A 19,463-nucleotide genomic window follows, 5' to 3' on the forward strand; every position below is an offset into this window, starting at 1 on the left:
TTCAATCCAGCAACCTTCCAGTTTCTGGCCCAACGCCCTAACCACTAAGCTACCTGCAGCACCCATAATAACTGCTGCATGCTTATTATTTGTGTTCTGTTTTCCCCATCTGCTCCTCTCTCTCTCTCAGGGCTCATAACGTTGTTGTGGTACATTTGTGTTGACCTCCGTTTAACATACACACTTAGCATCCCCACCCCCACGTCCCTATTGTCCCTGTCCCCACCCCCTCCAGTCCCAGAGGGGGAGAGCGCACTTCCTCCCCCTGGTTCTTTCATCTGAACCAGCCCAGCTCCTCTGTTTATCATTATAGAGTCAGAGGTTTGGCTGCTCATTGTTCAGTGTCTTGGCTCCTCTCTTCATTAGCGCTCGTTAACACTCTGCTAGCCTAGAGGCCCACAGGGTAATTACTAAATAACTCCCGAGCTATACACTGGGACTGTGCAACAATGTGTTTCCCATAAAGTGATAGTGATTGCATAACTATCACCTGAGCCTGCAATCCCCTCGAAGTTCACCCCCCTTTCTCCCCTCCCTCCTTCAATCTTCATCCCCGGGTGTCCTGTCACTCACACCTCCATCCTCCATATCTACCTCTCCATCTCGTTCACGATGTGTGAGTGTGGTGTGGGTGGGCCAGGGTCTCTGGGGACCAGCTCCTCTCTGGGAGGAGTCAAGAGGTGTTACAGTATCTATCTGTAGAGGGGAGAGGCTACGTCCTAGGGGAGGAGAAGAGAGGCTACGTCCTGGGGGAGGAGAAGAGAGGCTACGTCCTGGGAGAGGAGAAGAGAGGCTACGTCCTGGGGGAGGAGAAGAGAGGCTACGTCCTGGGGGAGGAGAAGAGAGGCTACGTCCTGGGGGAGGAGAAGAGAGGCTACGTCCTGGGGGAGGAGAAGAGAGGCTACGTCCTGGGGGAGGAGAAGAGAGGCTACGTCCTGGGGGAGGAGAAGAGAGGCTACGTCCTGGGGGAGGAGAAGAGAGGCTACGTCCTGGGGGAGGAGAAGAGAGGCTACGTCCTGGGGGAGGAGAAGAGAGGCTACGTCCTGGGGGAGGAGAGGAGACACTCTGGCCTGAATGGGGAATGCTCATCCAGCCTGATACACCCGCCTCATAAGGTCTTTGGTTTTGTGCCCGGGGTTCGGCACTTTCTTGGGTTCAGTGTTTGTGGTCCTGTGTTTGTGGTTGTGTTCGCGGTCCAGTAATTGCGGTCCTATGCTTGATGTCATGCAGGGTTGCGTGTTATGTTTATGATGTAGGGTTTATGGTCTTATTTCATTAGGTGTGTTTATGGTCAGGTGTTTATAGCCTGTTTATCTTGCAAATCCTTTTACAGTGTGTTTTCCATATACATTTATAAAGTGCCTTTCCCAGTGAAAATATGTTAACTATTTGTACTTGGCTTTTTAATGTGTGTGTGTAGTTGCAGTGCTTGTGTTTACGTTCTTGTACTTGTCTGTTCATGTTTTGGTCAGGTCATTGGGTTGCTTGCGTGTTCAGGCATTTGTGCATTGATTTCTTCCATGCTTGGTGTTTCTATGCCTGTAGCATGGTGCTTCATGTCTTTCAGTATACGTACATGCTGTTCCTTTGGGGAGTGCTGTCTGTGTAATGTGGGATTGGAGATGGATTTGTCTAAATTCAGATTACCGTGCAAAAGTCAAGTAAAGAACTCTGTCAAAGCATGAGATGAACGGGAAATTAACAAATCCCTTTGCATGCCAGTGAGTTTGTGAGTATTGAAGAGATTTAGGTCCTTGTTTTGTGTTCTTACGTGGTGAGCATCCCAAATGGCTCACTGTTCCCTATATAGTGTGCTTGACCAGAGCCTTGGTCAAAAGTAGCGCACTGTAAAGGGAATATGGTGCCATTTCGGACACGAAACACAGACACGGACATGAAAATAGATTTGGGTCTTGTCTGTCCATATGCATGGACAGTAGTAGGAAATGTGTGCTTTAATGCATGGATCTATGTGCGTGTGTACTTACGTGCAGGCCTTTGTGTGTGTATATGCTGGTGTTGTGTATATGCTGGTGTTGTGTATATGCTGGTGTTGTGTATGTGTTAGTGTTGTGTATGTGTTAGTGTTGTGTATGTGTTAGTGTGATGTAAGTCCACCTGGCTATGTGCCAGAGGGCTGATCTCTGATCTCTACTGTGACAGGTGGCCATTCTGTCCCTGACCTTTCTGACCCTGCCACTTCCTGATGTGTGTGTGTGTGTGTGGGGGGGGTCGTGTCATTTTACCATGCAAATACACTGTATGCAGCCAGTAATACATTCTTATCCCTCATGGACCGGTTCGTAGCTGAAACATTTTGCATTCAGGCTGCGTAGGCTTCGATTTCCTCCTTAACTTTATTTAATGGCGATATGCATACTTTCTTTATGAAACACCATTTTTCACCACCATGCTAGAGTGAGTAAATGCTAATGTTGTATATCAAAATTTCCCCAAAAATTATGCATTCAGGAGTATAATCTATGAGCAGAATTCCTGTTTTACCTCAATTAGCCAAAAAATCCCTAGTTTGAAAGCGACTATTTTCCTTGAAGCTGTGCTGCGGCATTTTCCCAAATTCACCCAATTCAATTTCTAGCCAATTAGCTTCAGCCCCTCGCCATTTGAGTGACAGAGTGTCTTTCTCAGCCCCATAGCAAAATGTGTAGAATTGCAGGAAATTAGCTTTAAAACAGAAACGAACAAAAAACTATGCGGCCAAGATGAGCGCCTCTAAAAATGTTGATCACCGACCGCCATTGGCCACGCCCACGGCCACGGCCACCACCTAAGCCCCATTTTGATCCAGAAAAAACCCTGCACTTTACTAACCTCTGCTCTATTGGTTCGTCTAGCCTCAACTACTCTCCTTCTGGAAGACTGGGTTTGAGATCGAAAACTGAAGAGGAATGGAAATAGGCAAATATTCTTAATGTGTGGGTGTGTGTGAAGGGTGTATCTGACTGTGTGTGATGTGTGTGTGTGTGTGTGTGTGTGTGTGTGTGTGTGTGTGTGTGTGTGTGTGTGTGTGTGTGTGTGTGTGTGTTTTTGAGTGTGTTTGATGACTTCTTTGGGCCAGACTGGTTTCTGCTTTCAAACTGCATCCTGTGACAATCCAATTACATTACATTTCCTGCCAGCCCGTGGCCTTGTGTGGTTCACACTGCTCACACCACAGCACAGAACACACAACTAAACACACACACACACATATTTACCCATGAAATATTCATTGGGATGGGCTATTTACACCAGTTAAGTACCTTACTCCGGTGCACCTTAAAACAGCACTACACTGAGACTACTCCCAAACCACTACTAACCACCAGGAGAGGAGAGGAGAGGAGAGGAGAGGAGAGGAGAGGAGAGGAGAGGAGAGGAGAGGGAGGAGAGGGAGGAGAGGAGAGGAGAGGAGAGGAGAGGAGAGGAGAGGAGAGGAGAGGAGAGGAGAGGAGAGGAGAGGAGAGGGGAGGAGAGGAGAGGAGATTAATGGAATGGAATGTAAAGGAGATGTTAGATACTCTAGAGAGATGATGAAAAAACAAAGATGAAAAGAGGAGAGAATCAATGTTGGAAAAAGTGGCAATGAAATGCATTGGGAGAGGAATTGAGAGGAGAGAGAGATGGAGCGATAGGAAAAGCAGATAAATGTGGGACGCTGCAGGCTTGAAGTGTTACGTGATATCATGACTGGAGATCAAAGTTCTCTCACCACCGTCAGCCACTCCCTCTGGCTCTCTAATTACAGCTAAAGGAGAGAGGGATGAAAGAGAGGAGGGAGATGAGAGCAATGAAAAGAGAGAACAAGATGTAGAAAGAGAGAGAGAGGTCTACACTGAGTGTACAAAACATTAAGAACACCTGCTCTTTCCATGACATAGACTGACCAGGTGAAAGCTATGATCCCTTATTGATGTCACTTGTTAAATCCACTTCAATCAGTGTAGATGAAGGGGAGAAGACAGGTTAAATAAGGATTTTCAAGCCTTGAGACAATTGAGAAATGGATTGTGTATGTGTGCCATTCAGAGAGAGGGTGAATGGGCAAGACAAAAGATTGAAGTGTCTTTGAAGTGGGTATGGTAGTAGCTGCCAGGCGCACCAGTTTGTGTCAAGAACTGCAACGCTGCTGGGTTTTTCAGTTTCCCATATGCATTGGCGTCAACATGGGCCAGCATCCCTGTTGAACGCTTGTGACACCTTGTAGAGTCCATGCCCCGACGAATTGAGGCTGTTCTGAAGGCAAAAGGGGGTGCAACTAAATGTTAGGTGTTCCTAATGGTTTGTCCACTCACTGTGTGTATTTAGCCCGGTAGTCTGCTTGGACCTGCCCTTATGCCACCTTACGGTGCCCTCATCACTCCCCTTTATTAACCATGCCCTCGTTATCCATACCCAGCCCCAATCTCAAGATATCAAACATGGTTCAGCCTCTCTCATCCCCCCATCCCCCCGTCCCCCTGTCCCAACTCACACACCCCAACAACAATTTCCCTGAATAAATATATGGGCATCTGACCACTGGTTTGGTTCAATGAATAATTATTATAACAGTAAGCTCCCCTTTCCTGTTCTCTCCCACTCTGTCAGTCTGTTTCACTTCATTCAGAAATAACAGGCTTCTACTGTATCTCTGTGATGAATATTGATTTGGCAGTGTGTTTTTCCTCTCCCCTTCTCGTTTTGTGTTTTTTTTCTACACATGTAGGTAAGGTCTTTGGAGCGATCAGACCAATCTGCTGCCACCCATCTTTAAGAGGGAGGGGTTAAGAGTCAGCCGACCAGCGTATGTGCAGGCAGGGGGAGGTTAATGCAGTAGCTGTGTGTGAGTGCGGGACGGAGAGGGATTGTGACCAATCAGAGAAGCCCCAGGTGCCCCCCCCCCCCCCCGCTCTACCCTTGGTTTGGTCTGCTCCATCTCTCCCTCTCAGTGGTTGCTGCTGCAGTATAAGTCACAGGCTGCGCTGTTCCCTCTGACACATACACGGAGGGAGACACACACACACACACACACTCGTGCGAGCGCAAATCCTCTTACACGTCGCTAGTGCCTAGAGCAGATTAAAGCCTGCATATCTCAAATCATATTCCAAATGTGCCACCTTCCCCTGGGTATCCTCCCTCCTCTTCCTCCTCCTCCTCCGCCTCTTCATCCTCTACCTCCGCAGGACTTCTCCTCTACTTCTGTTGCTGCTTCTTCTTCTTCTTCATCCTCTGGCAGCTGGCCCACTCGCCTCTGCGGCTGAGATGACCACACAGCCTGCCTGAGGGAGAGAGAGAGAGAGACAGGAGGAGACAGAAAGGAGAGAACGAGGGAAGGGGAGAAAGAAAGAAGAGAGGGAGTCATTTAGACCTGAGAGCTATTCTGAAGAAAGAAGGGAAAAAGGGAGAGGGTCAGCACGGCCAGGCTCGGAGAAGAGGAGGGGGAAGTGGAGGAGGAGGAAGTCGGGGGGGAGAGAAGAGAAGAGCGCTCCGGTGCAGAAAGAGAAAGAGAAAAGAGAGAAAGAGAGCGAGAGAGAGCTGACTGTGTATCGACCATGAAGGCTCTACTGCTGCTGGTTCTACCCTGGCTCAGCCCAGCCAACTACACTGACAATGTGGGCAACCTGCACGTCCTCTACTCTGAGCTGTGAGTACTGTACCACTGTCCCACTGTCCCACTCAGCATAGACCTGCTGCATCCATTCACTTCCATAACAACACCCCATCACTCCCCTTCACCAACGGCCCATACAGCCCTGTAGTGTGTGTCTGTGTGTCTGTGTGTCTGTGTGTGAGCGTACATGCGTTTGTGTATGCCTGTGTTTGTGCGCGTTTGGGCCCATGTGTCTGTCTGTGTTTATGTTTTGATCTGACTACAAAGAGAGTGTACGGAGCTATGGCCATTTGTGCGGTTATTGACTTGGGTAATGCTTTTTGTAGCAGTGGCCATTGGTTGCCGTGGCAGCGGGATGCGGTTGACATGACAGATATAGAGCTTTGTGCAGACAAGGTCTGTTTGGATGTTCCAGAGTAGCACTGCAGCATGGCAGCACTCTCATCAGGACTGCAGGAGTGTGTGTGTGTGTGTGTGTGTGTGTGTGTGTGTGTGTGTGTGTGTGTGTGTGTGTGTGTGTGTGTGTGTGTGTGTGTGTGTGTGTGTGTGTGTGTGTGTGTGTGTGTGTGTGTGTGTGTGTGTGTGTGTGTGTGTGTGTGTGTGTGTGTGTGTGTGTATGTGTGTGTGTGTGTGTGTGTGTGTTTACTGTATGTGTGTGTGCTGTCTATTGATTGGTAACGAAATGTGAACCTGTGCATGCCTGTGGCTAAATGCTTTGATTGTCTCTGTATGTGTGCGTTATTGAGTTCTTTATGTGTGGAGTACATACCTTTCAGTACCTGTGTGTTCCTGTTTGATTCCTGCTTCATTCTACCTGTTCACTGTGTGAACGGCCATATTCATGAGGAGCACTCCAGGCAAAACACAGAGCAAACACTTGCTATATCCACACAGAGAAACACAGTCATCGCTACAAACATCCCAGCAACACAACAACACAGACATTCACCGCCGCAACAATGATTCAGAAAGATAGATAGACAGATATAGAAGATAACAACACCCTCTGGGGGAAGAAAACACTTCAGTCAGTCATAGTTAATATGAAACACTTTGACACCATGGCAACAACCTTCTCATCCAGCCAGCTGTACTCTTCATACCGAGGAGGAGATCACTATGTCACCTTCTTGGAAAATCGACACCATCCTCCACGAAGTAGCCTAAACACGTATTGTGTCTGCATAGCGACTGTTGGTTTTAATTATAGGTTTGTGTTGTGTGGTGAAACAGATTTCTGTCGGTGTGTTTCTAAGTGTGTCTGTATCGGTATAGTCTTTCTGAGCGGGAATGCCGTTTGACTATGTGGCCATTCGCTCTCTGGGAATAGTCTATAGTGGTCCTTTGTGTTTGTCTCTGTCAGTGATATTGGCTATATTCAGTAGACTCATTTGAAGCCTGGGGCTCACAGCTCTATAAGCTGGGATCCTCACCAGTCCCCGCCAGTCTGACGGAAATGTCCCATTATGCTGTATGAATACGGGGAACAATGCAAAGCTTTACAAATCCTCCCGTTCCATTATGAGGATCCTTTATTGAGTGGAGCTTTAGCTCCTGCAGACACCCATATCCCATGTTGGACAGCCATGAAACCTAGATAGATAGGGGGAGGGGAGAGGGGAGGGAGAGAGAGAGAGAGGGAGAAAGAGAGAGAGAAAGAGAGATGGCAAGTGAGAGAGAAAGAGAGAGCGGGAGAGAGAGAGATGGCTAGAGAGAGAGAGATCTCTAGAGAGAGAGAGAGAGAGGGAGATGGCGAGAGAGAGAGAGAGAGAGAGAGATGTCTAGAGAGAGAGAGAGAGAGAGATGGCGAGAGAGAGAGAGATGTCTAGAGAGAGAGAGAGAGAGATGGCGAGAGAGAGAGAGAGAGAGAGATGGCTAGAGAGAGAGATATGGCTAGAGAGAGAAAGAGATGGCTAGAGAGAGAGAGAGATGGCTAGAGAGAGAGATATGGCTAGAGAGAGAAAGAGATGGCTAGAGAGAGAGAGAGATGGCTAGAGAGAGAGATATGGCTAGAGAGAGAAAGAGATGGCTAGAGAGAGAGAGAGAGATGGCTAGAGAGTGAGAGATGGCTAGAGAGAGAGAGATGGAGAGAGAACAGGTGGGGGGGAAGAGAGGTAAAAAAAAGAGGAGAGGAGGAGAGAAGGGAAAGGCGAGAGAGGTGAGGGAGAGGAGAGGACAGTAATGGAGGTGAGGAGAATGGAAATAGAAAGCAGGGAATAGAAGAAGAAGGGCAGAGGAGAGGAGAGAGAGCAGGGGAAATAAGAGGAGACAGGAGGGGATAAGGTCACTTCCATCTGTCCATCCATGCGTATGGCTGCCTTAGCAATGGGAGACTGAGGGACTCATTGGGAGAACGCTCAGTATGTGGGTCATTGCAATGAATGATTGTTTGTAAATACCATGAGTGCTTTCTCTCCTCTCCCCGTGTGTGTGTTTCTGTGAGTGTGTTTGTGTGTGTGTTTGTGTGTGTGTTTGAGTGTGTCTGTGCGCAGTGCTGTCTCTGTGACGGGGCTTTTGCTGATTGTGGCATGATAGAGAGGGAAACAGGAGCGGACATGGTGTTTTTCTGGCTGGCTGGAGAGCAGTGGCACACCATTCATCTTTATCCAGTGCCCTGACAGCCAGGAGCCTCCCTCTGTCTGACCATCATCTCGTTTCTCTCTCATCCTCTCTCTCGCTTGCTTCCACTCTCTTCTCCTCTCACTACGCTTTTCTCTGTGTCTCAGTTGTCGTGCTGCATTTCCCTGTTTCCCACAAAAGGGATTTCATTCTATGAGGGAAATCATATTATAAAGTATTGTAAAATCAAATGATATTGTATTTGTCTCACCTCCGTATAGCACGGGTGCTCTTTCCCAATGATGCAGAGTTAAAAATACGAACATTTAAATGTGTGCGTTATGTGTGTGTGTGTGTGTGTGTGTGTGTGTGTGTGTGTGTGTGTGTGTGTGTGTGTGCGTGTGTGTGCGTATGCATATGCATATGCATATGTATGTGTGTTTGTGTGAGACTGTCAGCGTAAGTGTGTGTGAGTGTGTGGGTAGATTCCTGTGAGTGTGCATAAATGTTATCTTGCACACACACACACACATAGTATACACAGCACAAGCAGGAGAGCGAGAGAGAGTGTCACGTCCTGACCATAGTAAGATGTTATTTTCTATGGTAGAGTAGGTCAGGGCGTGACGGGGGTGTTTTGTGTTTTTCTATGTTTTCTATTTCTATGTTCTTGGGTTCTAGTTTTTGTATTTCTATGTTGGCTTGTTTGGGATGATCTCCAATTGGAGGCAGCTGGTCCTCGTTGTCTCTAATTGGAGATCATATTTAAGTAGGGGTTTTTCTTCCTGGGTTTTGTGGGTTATTATATTTTGAGTAGTGTTTGTTTCTCTCTGCGTCACGGTTTGTTGTTTTGTCAAATTCAGTTATTTATGTATTGCAAAGTTTCACGGATTAAATAAAAATGTGGAACTACAAACAAGTTGCACCTTGGTCCGCTCCTTTCGACAGCTGTGACAGAGAGAGAGAGACGTCGTTGCTCCGTAATGAAATATGGAATAGAGTTACCCCCTTTATCCTCCTTCAGCAACAACCAGCGCAGCACTGGCATACACACAAGAGCACCTATGTAATTTGTCCCTGTACATGCACTACATACACACACACACACACACACACACACACACACACACACACACACACACACACACACACACACACACACACACACACACCACACACACACACACACACACACACACAAAATACATAAACACTGCATCCACTTACCACCCCTTTTGCAAACACACATAATCCACTCTCTTTTTCCATAACACGCTTCCACGCACACACTCTGCCACGCACACACGCTGCCACGCACACATGCTGCCACGCACACACGCTGCCACACACACACGCTGCCACACACACACGCTGCCACACACACAGATGTCTCACCTCTCACCCAGCACACACGCCCTCTACTCCCCTGATAATCACAGTGCAGTGCTATAGAACGTTAATGATTAATCTGCGTTCATTTCTGGGGCCTGGGCTGACATGTCTTAAACGCTATGATTAGCTTAGCTTCCGTCCTTTCAGCCTGAATCTCCAAAGCTCGACGTAGAGAGCTGTGGCGTTCCAGACGCTTTCCGCACGGACACATCCTAATGGGATCAGCCCGCCGCCCGGCCACAGAGCAAGGGATCTGAACCATAAGGGGCGTTTGTTTATTCCAGGTCCAACCCATCCCCAGTCAAAGACATACAGTACCCCGACTACCCATGCTAGTCGACTACCAACCTGGTCCATCTTAGCCCAGTGGCAGGGTGGAGGGCTGGCTTCACTAATTGCACTTTTGTCGGGATTAAATATTCATCATTTTTCTGCAGTCAGGCAGCTCTTTGTCTCAGTGCGTCTATCAGGCTGGCGGCAGAGGAGAGCAGAGGAGCGGAGGGCAGAGTGATAGGCTATGATTAACATCAAGCCAACAGGCAACTTCTTATCCTACTAGACTTCTTGAGCTTATATTCTTAACTTTCTCTCTGGAGACTGTTAGTGAATGATGCTCACGTACCATGCATAAAACACTTTTTTTTTTTAGCTATTCACACTTTACCATAGGAACATGCAGTATACACTGATGAAAAGACAACTGTGGTGTGTGGAGGCACTTCCCCCCCCAAACAAGTGTAAAGGACACACTTTATGAGAGATACAGTGTACTGCATATACGCACGCACACATGCACACAGAGGCACACACACATACATACACACATTATCACACGGCCCATGTGCACAAAAAACACACACAAATGCAGTGATTAATTATTTACATAATAATTTATTCATGAGAGGAAGAGAGCAGAGGGTCGTCTTTGTGACTTTGAGAGTCTTCTCCTCGAACTAATTTCACTGTATTCATGCAGACATGTTGAGCAAGGCCCACGGGTCACTAGCTTGGAGGACATGGGGGAGGCGATGGAGATTGTGAGGTTCGAGACATGCAGTCTGTATGCAAGTCAGCACTTTAAAGTTCCAAGTTCTAATGTCACGTGCCCAGGTACAGTGAAATGCCTTTCTTGCGAGCTCTAAACTCAACAATGCAGTATCAATATCAATGTAGAACTAAAAATAACATAAGGTAGAACAAAAACACACAAGATATAGAAATAAGAAATAAGAACACGCGAAAGTAAGAAGCTATATAGAGGGTCAGTTCCAATATCATATTTACAATATGCAGAGCTACTGGAGTGATAAAGGCAGATATGTATAGGGGTAAAAACATGCATGAGAGCACCAGCTGTTCCGGATGACTGTTTGATCACGCTCTCCGCAGCCGATGTGAATAAGACCTTCAAACAGGTCAACATTCACAAGGCCGCCAGGCCAGACGGATTACCAGGACGTGTACTGCGAGCATGCACTGAACAACTGGCAAGTGTCTTCACTGACATTTTCAACCTCTCCCTGTCTGACTCTGTAATACCAACATGTTTCAAGCAGACCACCATAGTCCCTGTGCCCAAGAACACAAAGGTAACCTGCCTAAATGACTATCGACCCATAGCACTCACGTCTGTTGCCATTAAGTGCTTTGAAAGGCTGGTCATGGCTCACATCAACACCATTATCCCAGAAACCCTAGACCCACTCCAATTTGCATACAACAGATCCACAGATGATGCAATCTCTATTGCACTCCACACTGCTCTTTCCCACCTGGACAAAAGGAACACCTACGTGAGAATGCTATTCATTGACTACAGCTCAGCGTTCAGCACCATAGTGCCCTCAAAGTTCTTCAATAAGCTAAGGATTCTGGGACTAAACACCTCCCTCTGCAACTGGATCCTGGACTTCCTGACAGGCCGCCCCCAGGAGGTAAGGGTAGGTAACAACACATCCGCCACGCTGATCCTCAACACAGGGGCCCCTCAGGGGTGTGTGCTCAGTCCCCTCCTGTACTCCCTGTTCACTCATGACTGCATTGCCAGGCATGACTCCAAAAGGTTCTACAGCTGCATCATTGAGAGCATCCTGACTGGTTGCATCACCGCCTGGTATGGCAACTGCTCGGCCTCCGACCGCAAGGCACTACACAGGGTAGTGTGTACGGCCCAGTACATCATTGGGGCCAAGCTTCCTGCCATCCAGAACTTCTATACCAGGTGGTGTCAGAGGAAGGCCCTAAAAATTGTCACAGACTCCAGTCACCCTAGTCATAGACTGTTCTCTCTGGTACCGCACGGCAAGCAGTACCAGAGCACCAAGTCTAGGTCCAAGAGGCTTCTAAATAGCTTCTATTTTTCTGTTATTATCTATGCATAGTCACTTTAATAACTCTACCTACATGTACATATTACCTCAATTACCTCGACTAACCGGTTCCCCTGCACATTGATTCTGTACCAGTACCCCCTGTGTATATAGGCTCGCTATTGTTATTTTACTGCTGCTCTTGCTTACTTACTTTTATTTTTTATTCTTATTCATATTTTTTAAGCTGCATTGTTGGTTAGGGGATTGTAAGTAAGCATTTCACTGTTGTATGTGACTAATAACATTTGATTTGATTTGATGTGAGTAAGTGTATGTCCATGTGTGTAGAGTCAGTATAAATGTGTGTGCATGTTATGTGGGTGTTGGAGTGTCAGTGTGCGTGAGTGTGTAGAGTCCTGTGAGTGTGTAGAGTCCTGTGAGTGTGCATAGAGACAGTGTAAAAATATTAATCAAATAGAAGGGTCAACTAGTCCGCGTAGCCATTCTGTTAGATATTTAGCAGTCTTATGGCTTGGGGATAGAAGCTGTTCAGGAGCCTGTTGGTGTCTGACTTGATGCACTGGTACCGCTTGCCGTGCGGAAGTAGAGCGAACAGTCTATGGCTTGGGTGGCTAAAGCCTATATTGCTTTTCCGGTCCTTCCTTTCACACCGCCTGATATAGAGGTCCTGGATGGTAGGGAGCTCTGCCCCAGTGATTTACTGGGCTGTCTGCAACATCCTCTGTAGCATTATGCGATCGAGGGCGGTGCTGTTGCTATACCAAACGGTGATGCAGCCAGTCAAAGTGCTCTCAGTGGTGCAGCTGTAGAACTTTTTGAAGATTTGAGGGCCCATGACAAACCTTTTCAACCTCCTGAGGGAGAAGAGAGCCTGTTGCGCTGTGCTCGCCACCCCCCGTTTCCTGTAATCCACAATCAGCTCCTTGGTCTTACTGACGTTGAGGGAGATGTTGTTGTCCCAGCACTACACTGCCAGGTCACGGACCGCCTCCTTGCAGGCTGTCTCATCGTCGCCGGTGATCAGGCCTACCAACTTAGTGTCGTCAGCAAACTTGATGATGGTGTTGGAGTCGTGCGTGGCCATGCAGTCGTGGGTGAACAGGGAGCACAGGAGGGGAAAAAGCACACACCTCTGTGGGGCCCCCGTGTTAAGGGTGAGCGTGGCGGAGGTGATGCTGCCTACCCTTACTACCTGGGGTTTGTCTGTCAAGGAGTCCAGGATCCATTGAACAGCATTCTCACATAGGTATTCCTCTTATCTTGGTGGGTGAGGGCAGCGTGGAGTGGATCTGTTTATGGATCTGTTGTGGCGGTATGCAAATTAGAGTGGGTCTATGGTGTCTGGGAGGAGGGAGTTGATGTGAGCCATAAATAGCCTTTCAAAGCACTTCATGATTACAGATGTGAGTGCTACAGGGAGGTAGTTTATATTTTTTGTATTTTCTTTTTCACCTTTATTTAACCAGGTAGGCTAGTTGAGAACAAGTTCTCATTTACAACCGCGGCCTGGCCAAGATAAAGCAAAGCAGTGCGACCCAAACAACAACACAGAGTTACACATGGAATAAACAAGCGTACAGTCAATAACACAATAGAAAAAAAAGAAAGTCTATATACAGTGTGTGCAAATGGCGTGAGGAGGTAAGGCAATAAATAGGCCATAGCAGCGAAGTAATTACAATTTTGTGGCATGAAGCCTTAGAGTTCTTGAGAATAGGAATGATGGTGGTCATCTTAAAACGTGGGGATTCCAGACTGGGACAAGGAGAGGTTTTATTCAATATATTGTGTTCATTGGGTGGGTATGCATTTTGCAGAACATGTGTTTGTTTGTACATGTATACTATACTGTAGTACTGTAGTATTCTACTGCCTAGCCGTATCGTAAAATAATGACACATACTGAAGAATAACAAGGCATTCATACCATCCTGTTGAATAGGCCTTTGGTCTGCCTGTATCAGTGTGCCTTTGGTCTGCCTGTATCAGTGTGCCTTTGGTCTGCCTGTATCAGTGTGCCTTTGGTCTGCCTGTATCAGTGTGCCTTTGGTCTGCCTGTATCAGTGTGCCTTTGGTCTGCCTGTATCAGTGTGCCTTTGGTCTGCCTGTATCAGTATGTCTGTTGAGCTGCATCCTGTCCTACAAGGTGGATATATCCCCTCTGCTGAATTTCTTATCACCATGGGATGTTCCATATGAATGGCCAGACCAGAGACACTGAAGTGTAGCTATCTCAGAGACAGGGACAGAGGGAGAGACAGAAAGAGAGCAGAGAGAAGAGCAGAGGAGAGGAAAGCAGAAGCTAGTCTAATCTGTCATGTCAGTGATTTGATGCCCCGGCTGTCTCTTGCCACGCCCCTAGCTGAGCTGTTGTCACGTCATAAAGCACCACCGTGATACGTACAGCTAGGTCACCCCTGACCTGACCTACCCCTGTCAGTATTCAACATCCATCCATGCCTGAGGATGTCGGGAGATTACATGGAAACAGGCCACTAGGGGTAACAGTGAGCGCTGTTACCTTCAGGTAGGTTTTGGTTTTGTGAGGGTGTTGTGGAAGGGGAGATTGGTGTAAGCATCTGGTGTCAAAGGTTGCATGTTCAAATCCAGCAATAGAAAGTTGTTTTTGAGATTTTTGTTTAAAGCCTATCCCAAATCGTATTATTTACCTTGACCATTCGGAGTTAATGCCTAAACTTAACCCTAACCTTAAAAAAATGGTGTTAATGCCTAAACTTAATCTTAAACACTTCAAAATTTGACGTTTGGAACAACTTCGAAATGTGTTTTGTGAAAACATGGATGAGACTGTGAGAGCTTGTTGCAGCACGTTGTGTGGACCGGGAAACAAACAGGGATACCACCAGGGACTAGGGACCAGTGCCCAGTGTAACTACGGTATGGCGCCGCAGGGATAGTTGCCTTGTTTGGACAGGCTGACCAACCTTGGACAGGCTGGTGTAGGTATGGGTCCGACAGCAATACGCCCCCCCCCCCCCCCCCCCCCCACCCCCCCCCCCCCCACCCCGCCCACTCTCAGACCATGTGAGAAACGAGACCATAGAGAGGAGGAGGAGAGGCGCATAGAGCATTATGGGATACCAGCAGAAAGAGCACACAGGACCCATGGGATGCACTTAACAGAGGGTTATATAGGAGTGTTGTTGTATACCCAGGATAATAATGTACACACACACACACGGAAACACAGTACTGCACATACTGACAAAATGCCAGATATGTCAAATGTTTTGCATGCACGGCTACTCTGGCACTGAATTAGTAGCATGTGAGGGAAAAGTAGGCCAACCACAAACAAAATACAACATACATTTAAGTTAATAGGAGATTACAATATATTATTCATATATACTGGACTAGCACATACATACTGCATAACTCCCATACAAATAACTATACACCCACACAGACAGGCCTCTAATGTCACAGTGAATAGAACAGATCTATAATTCACCTACAAGTCATCTGGAGCCTTAGGCTGTCCATGACTTTTAACGTTGAAGGTTCTTACGCTCACGTTCAAACACGCATGCGAAGTGCTCACACATACACACACGTATCACAACCTCCACAACCTCCACATACCTCCCCTTATAGCTAATTGTGTTTTTTTTCCAACACATCAATTAACACAGACATAGGTGCTGGAAAGAATGATACATGCACAATTCCCACTGCAGTCATTCTTAGCTGCCATGGTTTTTGCCTTATATGCTTACACTGACTGAAGCACTGACGATTGCTGGAATTTGCATGAAATACAACGTTTGGTGTGCACATTGCACTCTTGAGATAGGCTTCTTCAGCAGTCTTTTTATGTAGTGGAGCTGCCGTGATTGTAGCGATCTCAGAGCCAGCTACGCTCCCAAACCGAGGAGGAGAGAATCAATCTGGCAGAGAGAGAGAGAGAGAGAGACAGAGTTACAGAGGTGGAGGGAAAGAGAGTAGGATAGAGCATAAAGGATGGAGGGAGAGAGTACAAAATTGAGAACAGGATGAAGGAATAGGAGACGAGGGAGAGAGGAATACAGAGGACAGAGAGAACAGACTCTCGATTGGTTGAAACGCGACACTCATGCAATGACTGCTGCATCAACGTCCTTCCTGGCTGATCATGTCAGGTCATGGCTTTGGCTGATGGGACTCTGATATTGATTGGAGAAAAGGCCTGATTCAGAGCTCAGGAAGTTGGAGGAAGATGACCTCATTGACTCAGGGCTGGGAGTTTTTTTTTTTAGATCATAAATACAGATGAACCAATCCTGCCAAACCAGTACAGTAGCCGGATTTTGTGCGTGGGGGATGTCTTTGATATGGGTCCCGGACGTGTTCGTCTCGGGACCTGAAGTGCTTTGTTGTTGAGTCACACCCTATAGCTGATATTTCCTCTGAGCAAAAGCAACACAATCCAATCAACACACCAGCACGCCTACTAATTCAAGTTCTTTCAGTTCATCATTCATTCTCTCCCCCCTTCCCACCCACCCTCCCTCCCTACGTATATGGTCTTCTCAAAATAAAGCAAGGTTTTATAATTGATAAATTGATCTAATTAAGGAGCTAGTGAACACAGATGTTCTCCTCTTTTCTCCGGGCCTTTGTCAATATGGATTTAATTAATTAACAATTTCCCTCCCCATGTCATGCCTCAGCGGACTGCGAGCCCGTGAGTGAGTGTGTGTATGTGTGTGTGTGTGCGTACATCAGTGGAGGCTGCTGAGGGGAGGACGGCTCATAATAATGGCTGGAACGGAGCCCTTGGAATGGCATCAAACCCATGTAAACCATGTGTTTGATGTATTTGATACCATTCCACTAATTCCACTCCAGCCATTACCACGAGCCGTCCTCCCCAATTAAGGTGCCACCAACCTCCTGTGGCGTATGTGTGCATGTGGAGAGGAGAGGCTGAGGCAAAGAAAGGAAGAGCTGCGTTTTATTTCATCAAACAGTTTAAACCCATTGGGCAAAAATTGGTTCAATCTACATTGTTTCCATACCATTTCAAAACGAATGTGGAAAACTGATTGGATTTGAAAAAGTCAGCAACTTAAGGGAATTTAGTATCTTTTCAACCAACTTTTAACCTAAATCCATTGACATGGTGAAATGTTTTGTTGATTTCACTTTGAATTCGCGTTAGTTGACAACTTATCCAAAATTAAATCAAAACTAGACATTGAAATGACGTCTGTACCCAGTGGGTTGTGAGTGTTCCTCTGTGACGTGTCTAAGCCAAAAGCTCTGTCTGACAGGCAGACAGTTAGCTGTCAAGAGTTTTACTTTTGGAGCAGACATCAAGAGGAGCTCAGAGGGATACTTTTTTTTTAGACAGAGAGCGAGAAGGAGAAGAAGAAGGTTTTTTCTCCTCCTCTTTTTGTAAGATTAGTGAGATTTAGAGTTTCTTAATCCCGGGGCTTTTTCGCCAAAGCAAGGAGCTTCAGTTTGATCTTGTGACAAAGCACAGATAGAGATAAGGAAGATGATACTCCTCGGTTTAGACGATGGGGTAATTAAAAACGCTCAGGAATGATGGGATATCATACTTCCCAGAATGCTTTACTGTCATTTGTATTCCCAATATAGGCCTACTGTTGGGAGGTATTTTCTGTCCCAAACGACGCTCTCTTTCACATACATATGTCCCATCTTTCACAGTACCAAAGAAAAGCTTCTTCCTCCAGGCCTGAAGCAGAACAGAATCATATTTTCCTTTTCTCTCAGCCTGTTATGTCAGAAGCTATATTTCCCAATACGTCTTAAGAACTGAGCTGTCATGGAGTGAGCTGAGAAAGGATTGCAGTACTCCAACAGTCCGGATTAACACTGCTGGCTTCTCTACTGCCAGTAGGGGGGAAGGGCCTGGCCGGGGACTGGGTTGGTTCATGACTCTCGGTAGCCATCACACACCACAGACAGGATGCTATACACCAGGGGCGGGCAATTCCAGTCCTCGAGTGCCTGATTGGTGTCACAGTTTTTCCCCAGCCCCAGCTAACACACCTGACTCCAATAATCACCTAGTCATGATCTCCAGTTCAGAATGAAATTTGATTAATCAGCTGTGTTTGCTAGGGATGGAGAAAAAGTGTGAGTGGGCAACTCCAGCCCTCGAGGACTGGAGTTGCCCACCCCTGCTATACACCAACTTCAGAATGGATACGTCCATCAGGGTTCAGGTCACAACACTGGACCATCTCTGACAGACACTCTGGGTAGTCAAGGCCATTCACATGCATGCACACATATACACACACACTATACACACACATGCACAAACATCCACACACACAAATACAAGGAACCCTGTGTCCGCACCAGACTGACTGATCTAGCTCATATTTTGATAATGATCTGTGGTTATTTGTGCTATCTGTGTATTCTGTGCTGATAATATTATTGTCTGCTGCAGTCAGTCGAGAGAGGGAGAGCGTAGCGTATTTGGGTTAGGGAGGATAATCCACTCACCCCTAAAGAGGATTGGAGAATCTCACAGGCTTTGATGAGTTGTGAGCTGGTGTTTATTTCACATCACAAGAAGAAGACTGTTTTTGTCACAGCCAGCCAGGGCGCATCCTCCCCTCTATCCTCCGCTGCCCCTCCCACGGAATGCTGGGTAATTATTATTGTGCCAGAGAAGGTGTTTCTTAGCTATCTCTATCCAGATCACAGGGTTAATGGAGATTATGTGATTACTGAAGCGTCTCTCTGTGTCTGTCTGTGACTGTGGAGAACTAGGCATGGTGTACTGCTGCTGAGGCAGGCAGCTAGCTCTAATGAGCCAGCACTAAGCTGAGCCATGATCCCCCGCAACACAAATCACACACTGACACACACAAGGGAGGGTGGGGGGGGGGGGGGGCAGAAAAACACAATTTACACAACACTACAGGAGGAGGTTTTGTTTGTGTATTAGATAGGAAGGCAGACAAAGAAAAAGAGTACTTCATTCGGAAGAAAATTATCCAACATTTGTTTGTCTTCGCTCATTGGTTCCTCTCTCTAGGGTCCCCAGCTTCAGGACCACCCTGTCCCTCTGCGACTTGGAGACAGTTGTCTGGGTTCCCTGCTCTGGCCTCAGACTGGAGAGATTGTGGCCTTAATTCCTCCAGACAGCCTTTAATGTTCTAAGCAGCAGTGGAGATATGCCTAAGTGGCTAAAGCAGCCCTGTGCCTCTGATCCCCAGAAGGAAGGGGATTTGAATTAAGGGTATCAAAGCCCTTAACAAGGCACACACGAGACAATGACTAGGGTGTCGTCTCTGAGAGATAAACCATATTGTACCGTGAGCTTCCGCTCGCATAGATAATGCATTCTTCAAACCACCCGGGATGCACTGGTCACACACCTTGTGGGAACTTATTACTTGGATCATATTTGGATATACAGACTGATGGTACAGACTCTACAGCTTCTTTCATACCCTTCATGATTTCTTGCTCAAAGCGGGCGGAGGTTTGTGTGCAAAGTATATGGTTATTGTATGTGAGAGTAGTTTCTGAAAGTGGCAATGTTAAGTGTCTCTGTCCCTTTCTCTCCATCTCTTCTATAACAAGCATCC

The 19,463-nt window shown here is 46.9% G+C and overlaps 1 protein-coding gene across 4 annotated transcripts in view; it reads left to right on the forward strand.

The window, feature by feature from the left end:
* Positions 1-19,463, forward strand: part of lnx1 (ligand of numb-protein X 1) — a 67,481-nt gene that overhangs the window by 10,353 nt on the left and 37,665 nt on the right. Inside the window, exon 1 of one of the 4 annotated variants that reach the window (XM_014168984.3) lies at positions 4,946-5,629. The exons of the other annotated variants lie outside the window; for them this stretch is intronic. Within the exon in view, the coding sequence (XP_014024459.3) occupies positions 5,538-5,629 (92 nt within the window). The 5' untranslated portion in view covers positions 4,946-5,537. Of the gene's footprint in view, positions 1-4,945; positions 5,630-19,463 lie in introns of those variants that run through there. 4 annotated transcript variants of the gene reach the window in all.

The sequence above is a fragment of the Salmo salar genome, chromosome 23 (assembly GCF_965601325.2).
Source record: "Salmo salar chromosome 23, fSalSal1, whole genome shotgun sequence".
NCBI classification, from domain to species: Eukaryota; Metazoa; Chordata; class Actinopteri; order Salmoniformes; family Salmonidae; genus Salmo; species Salmo salar.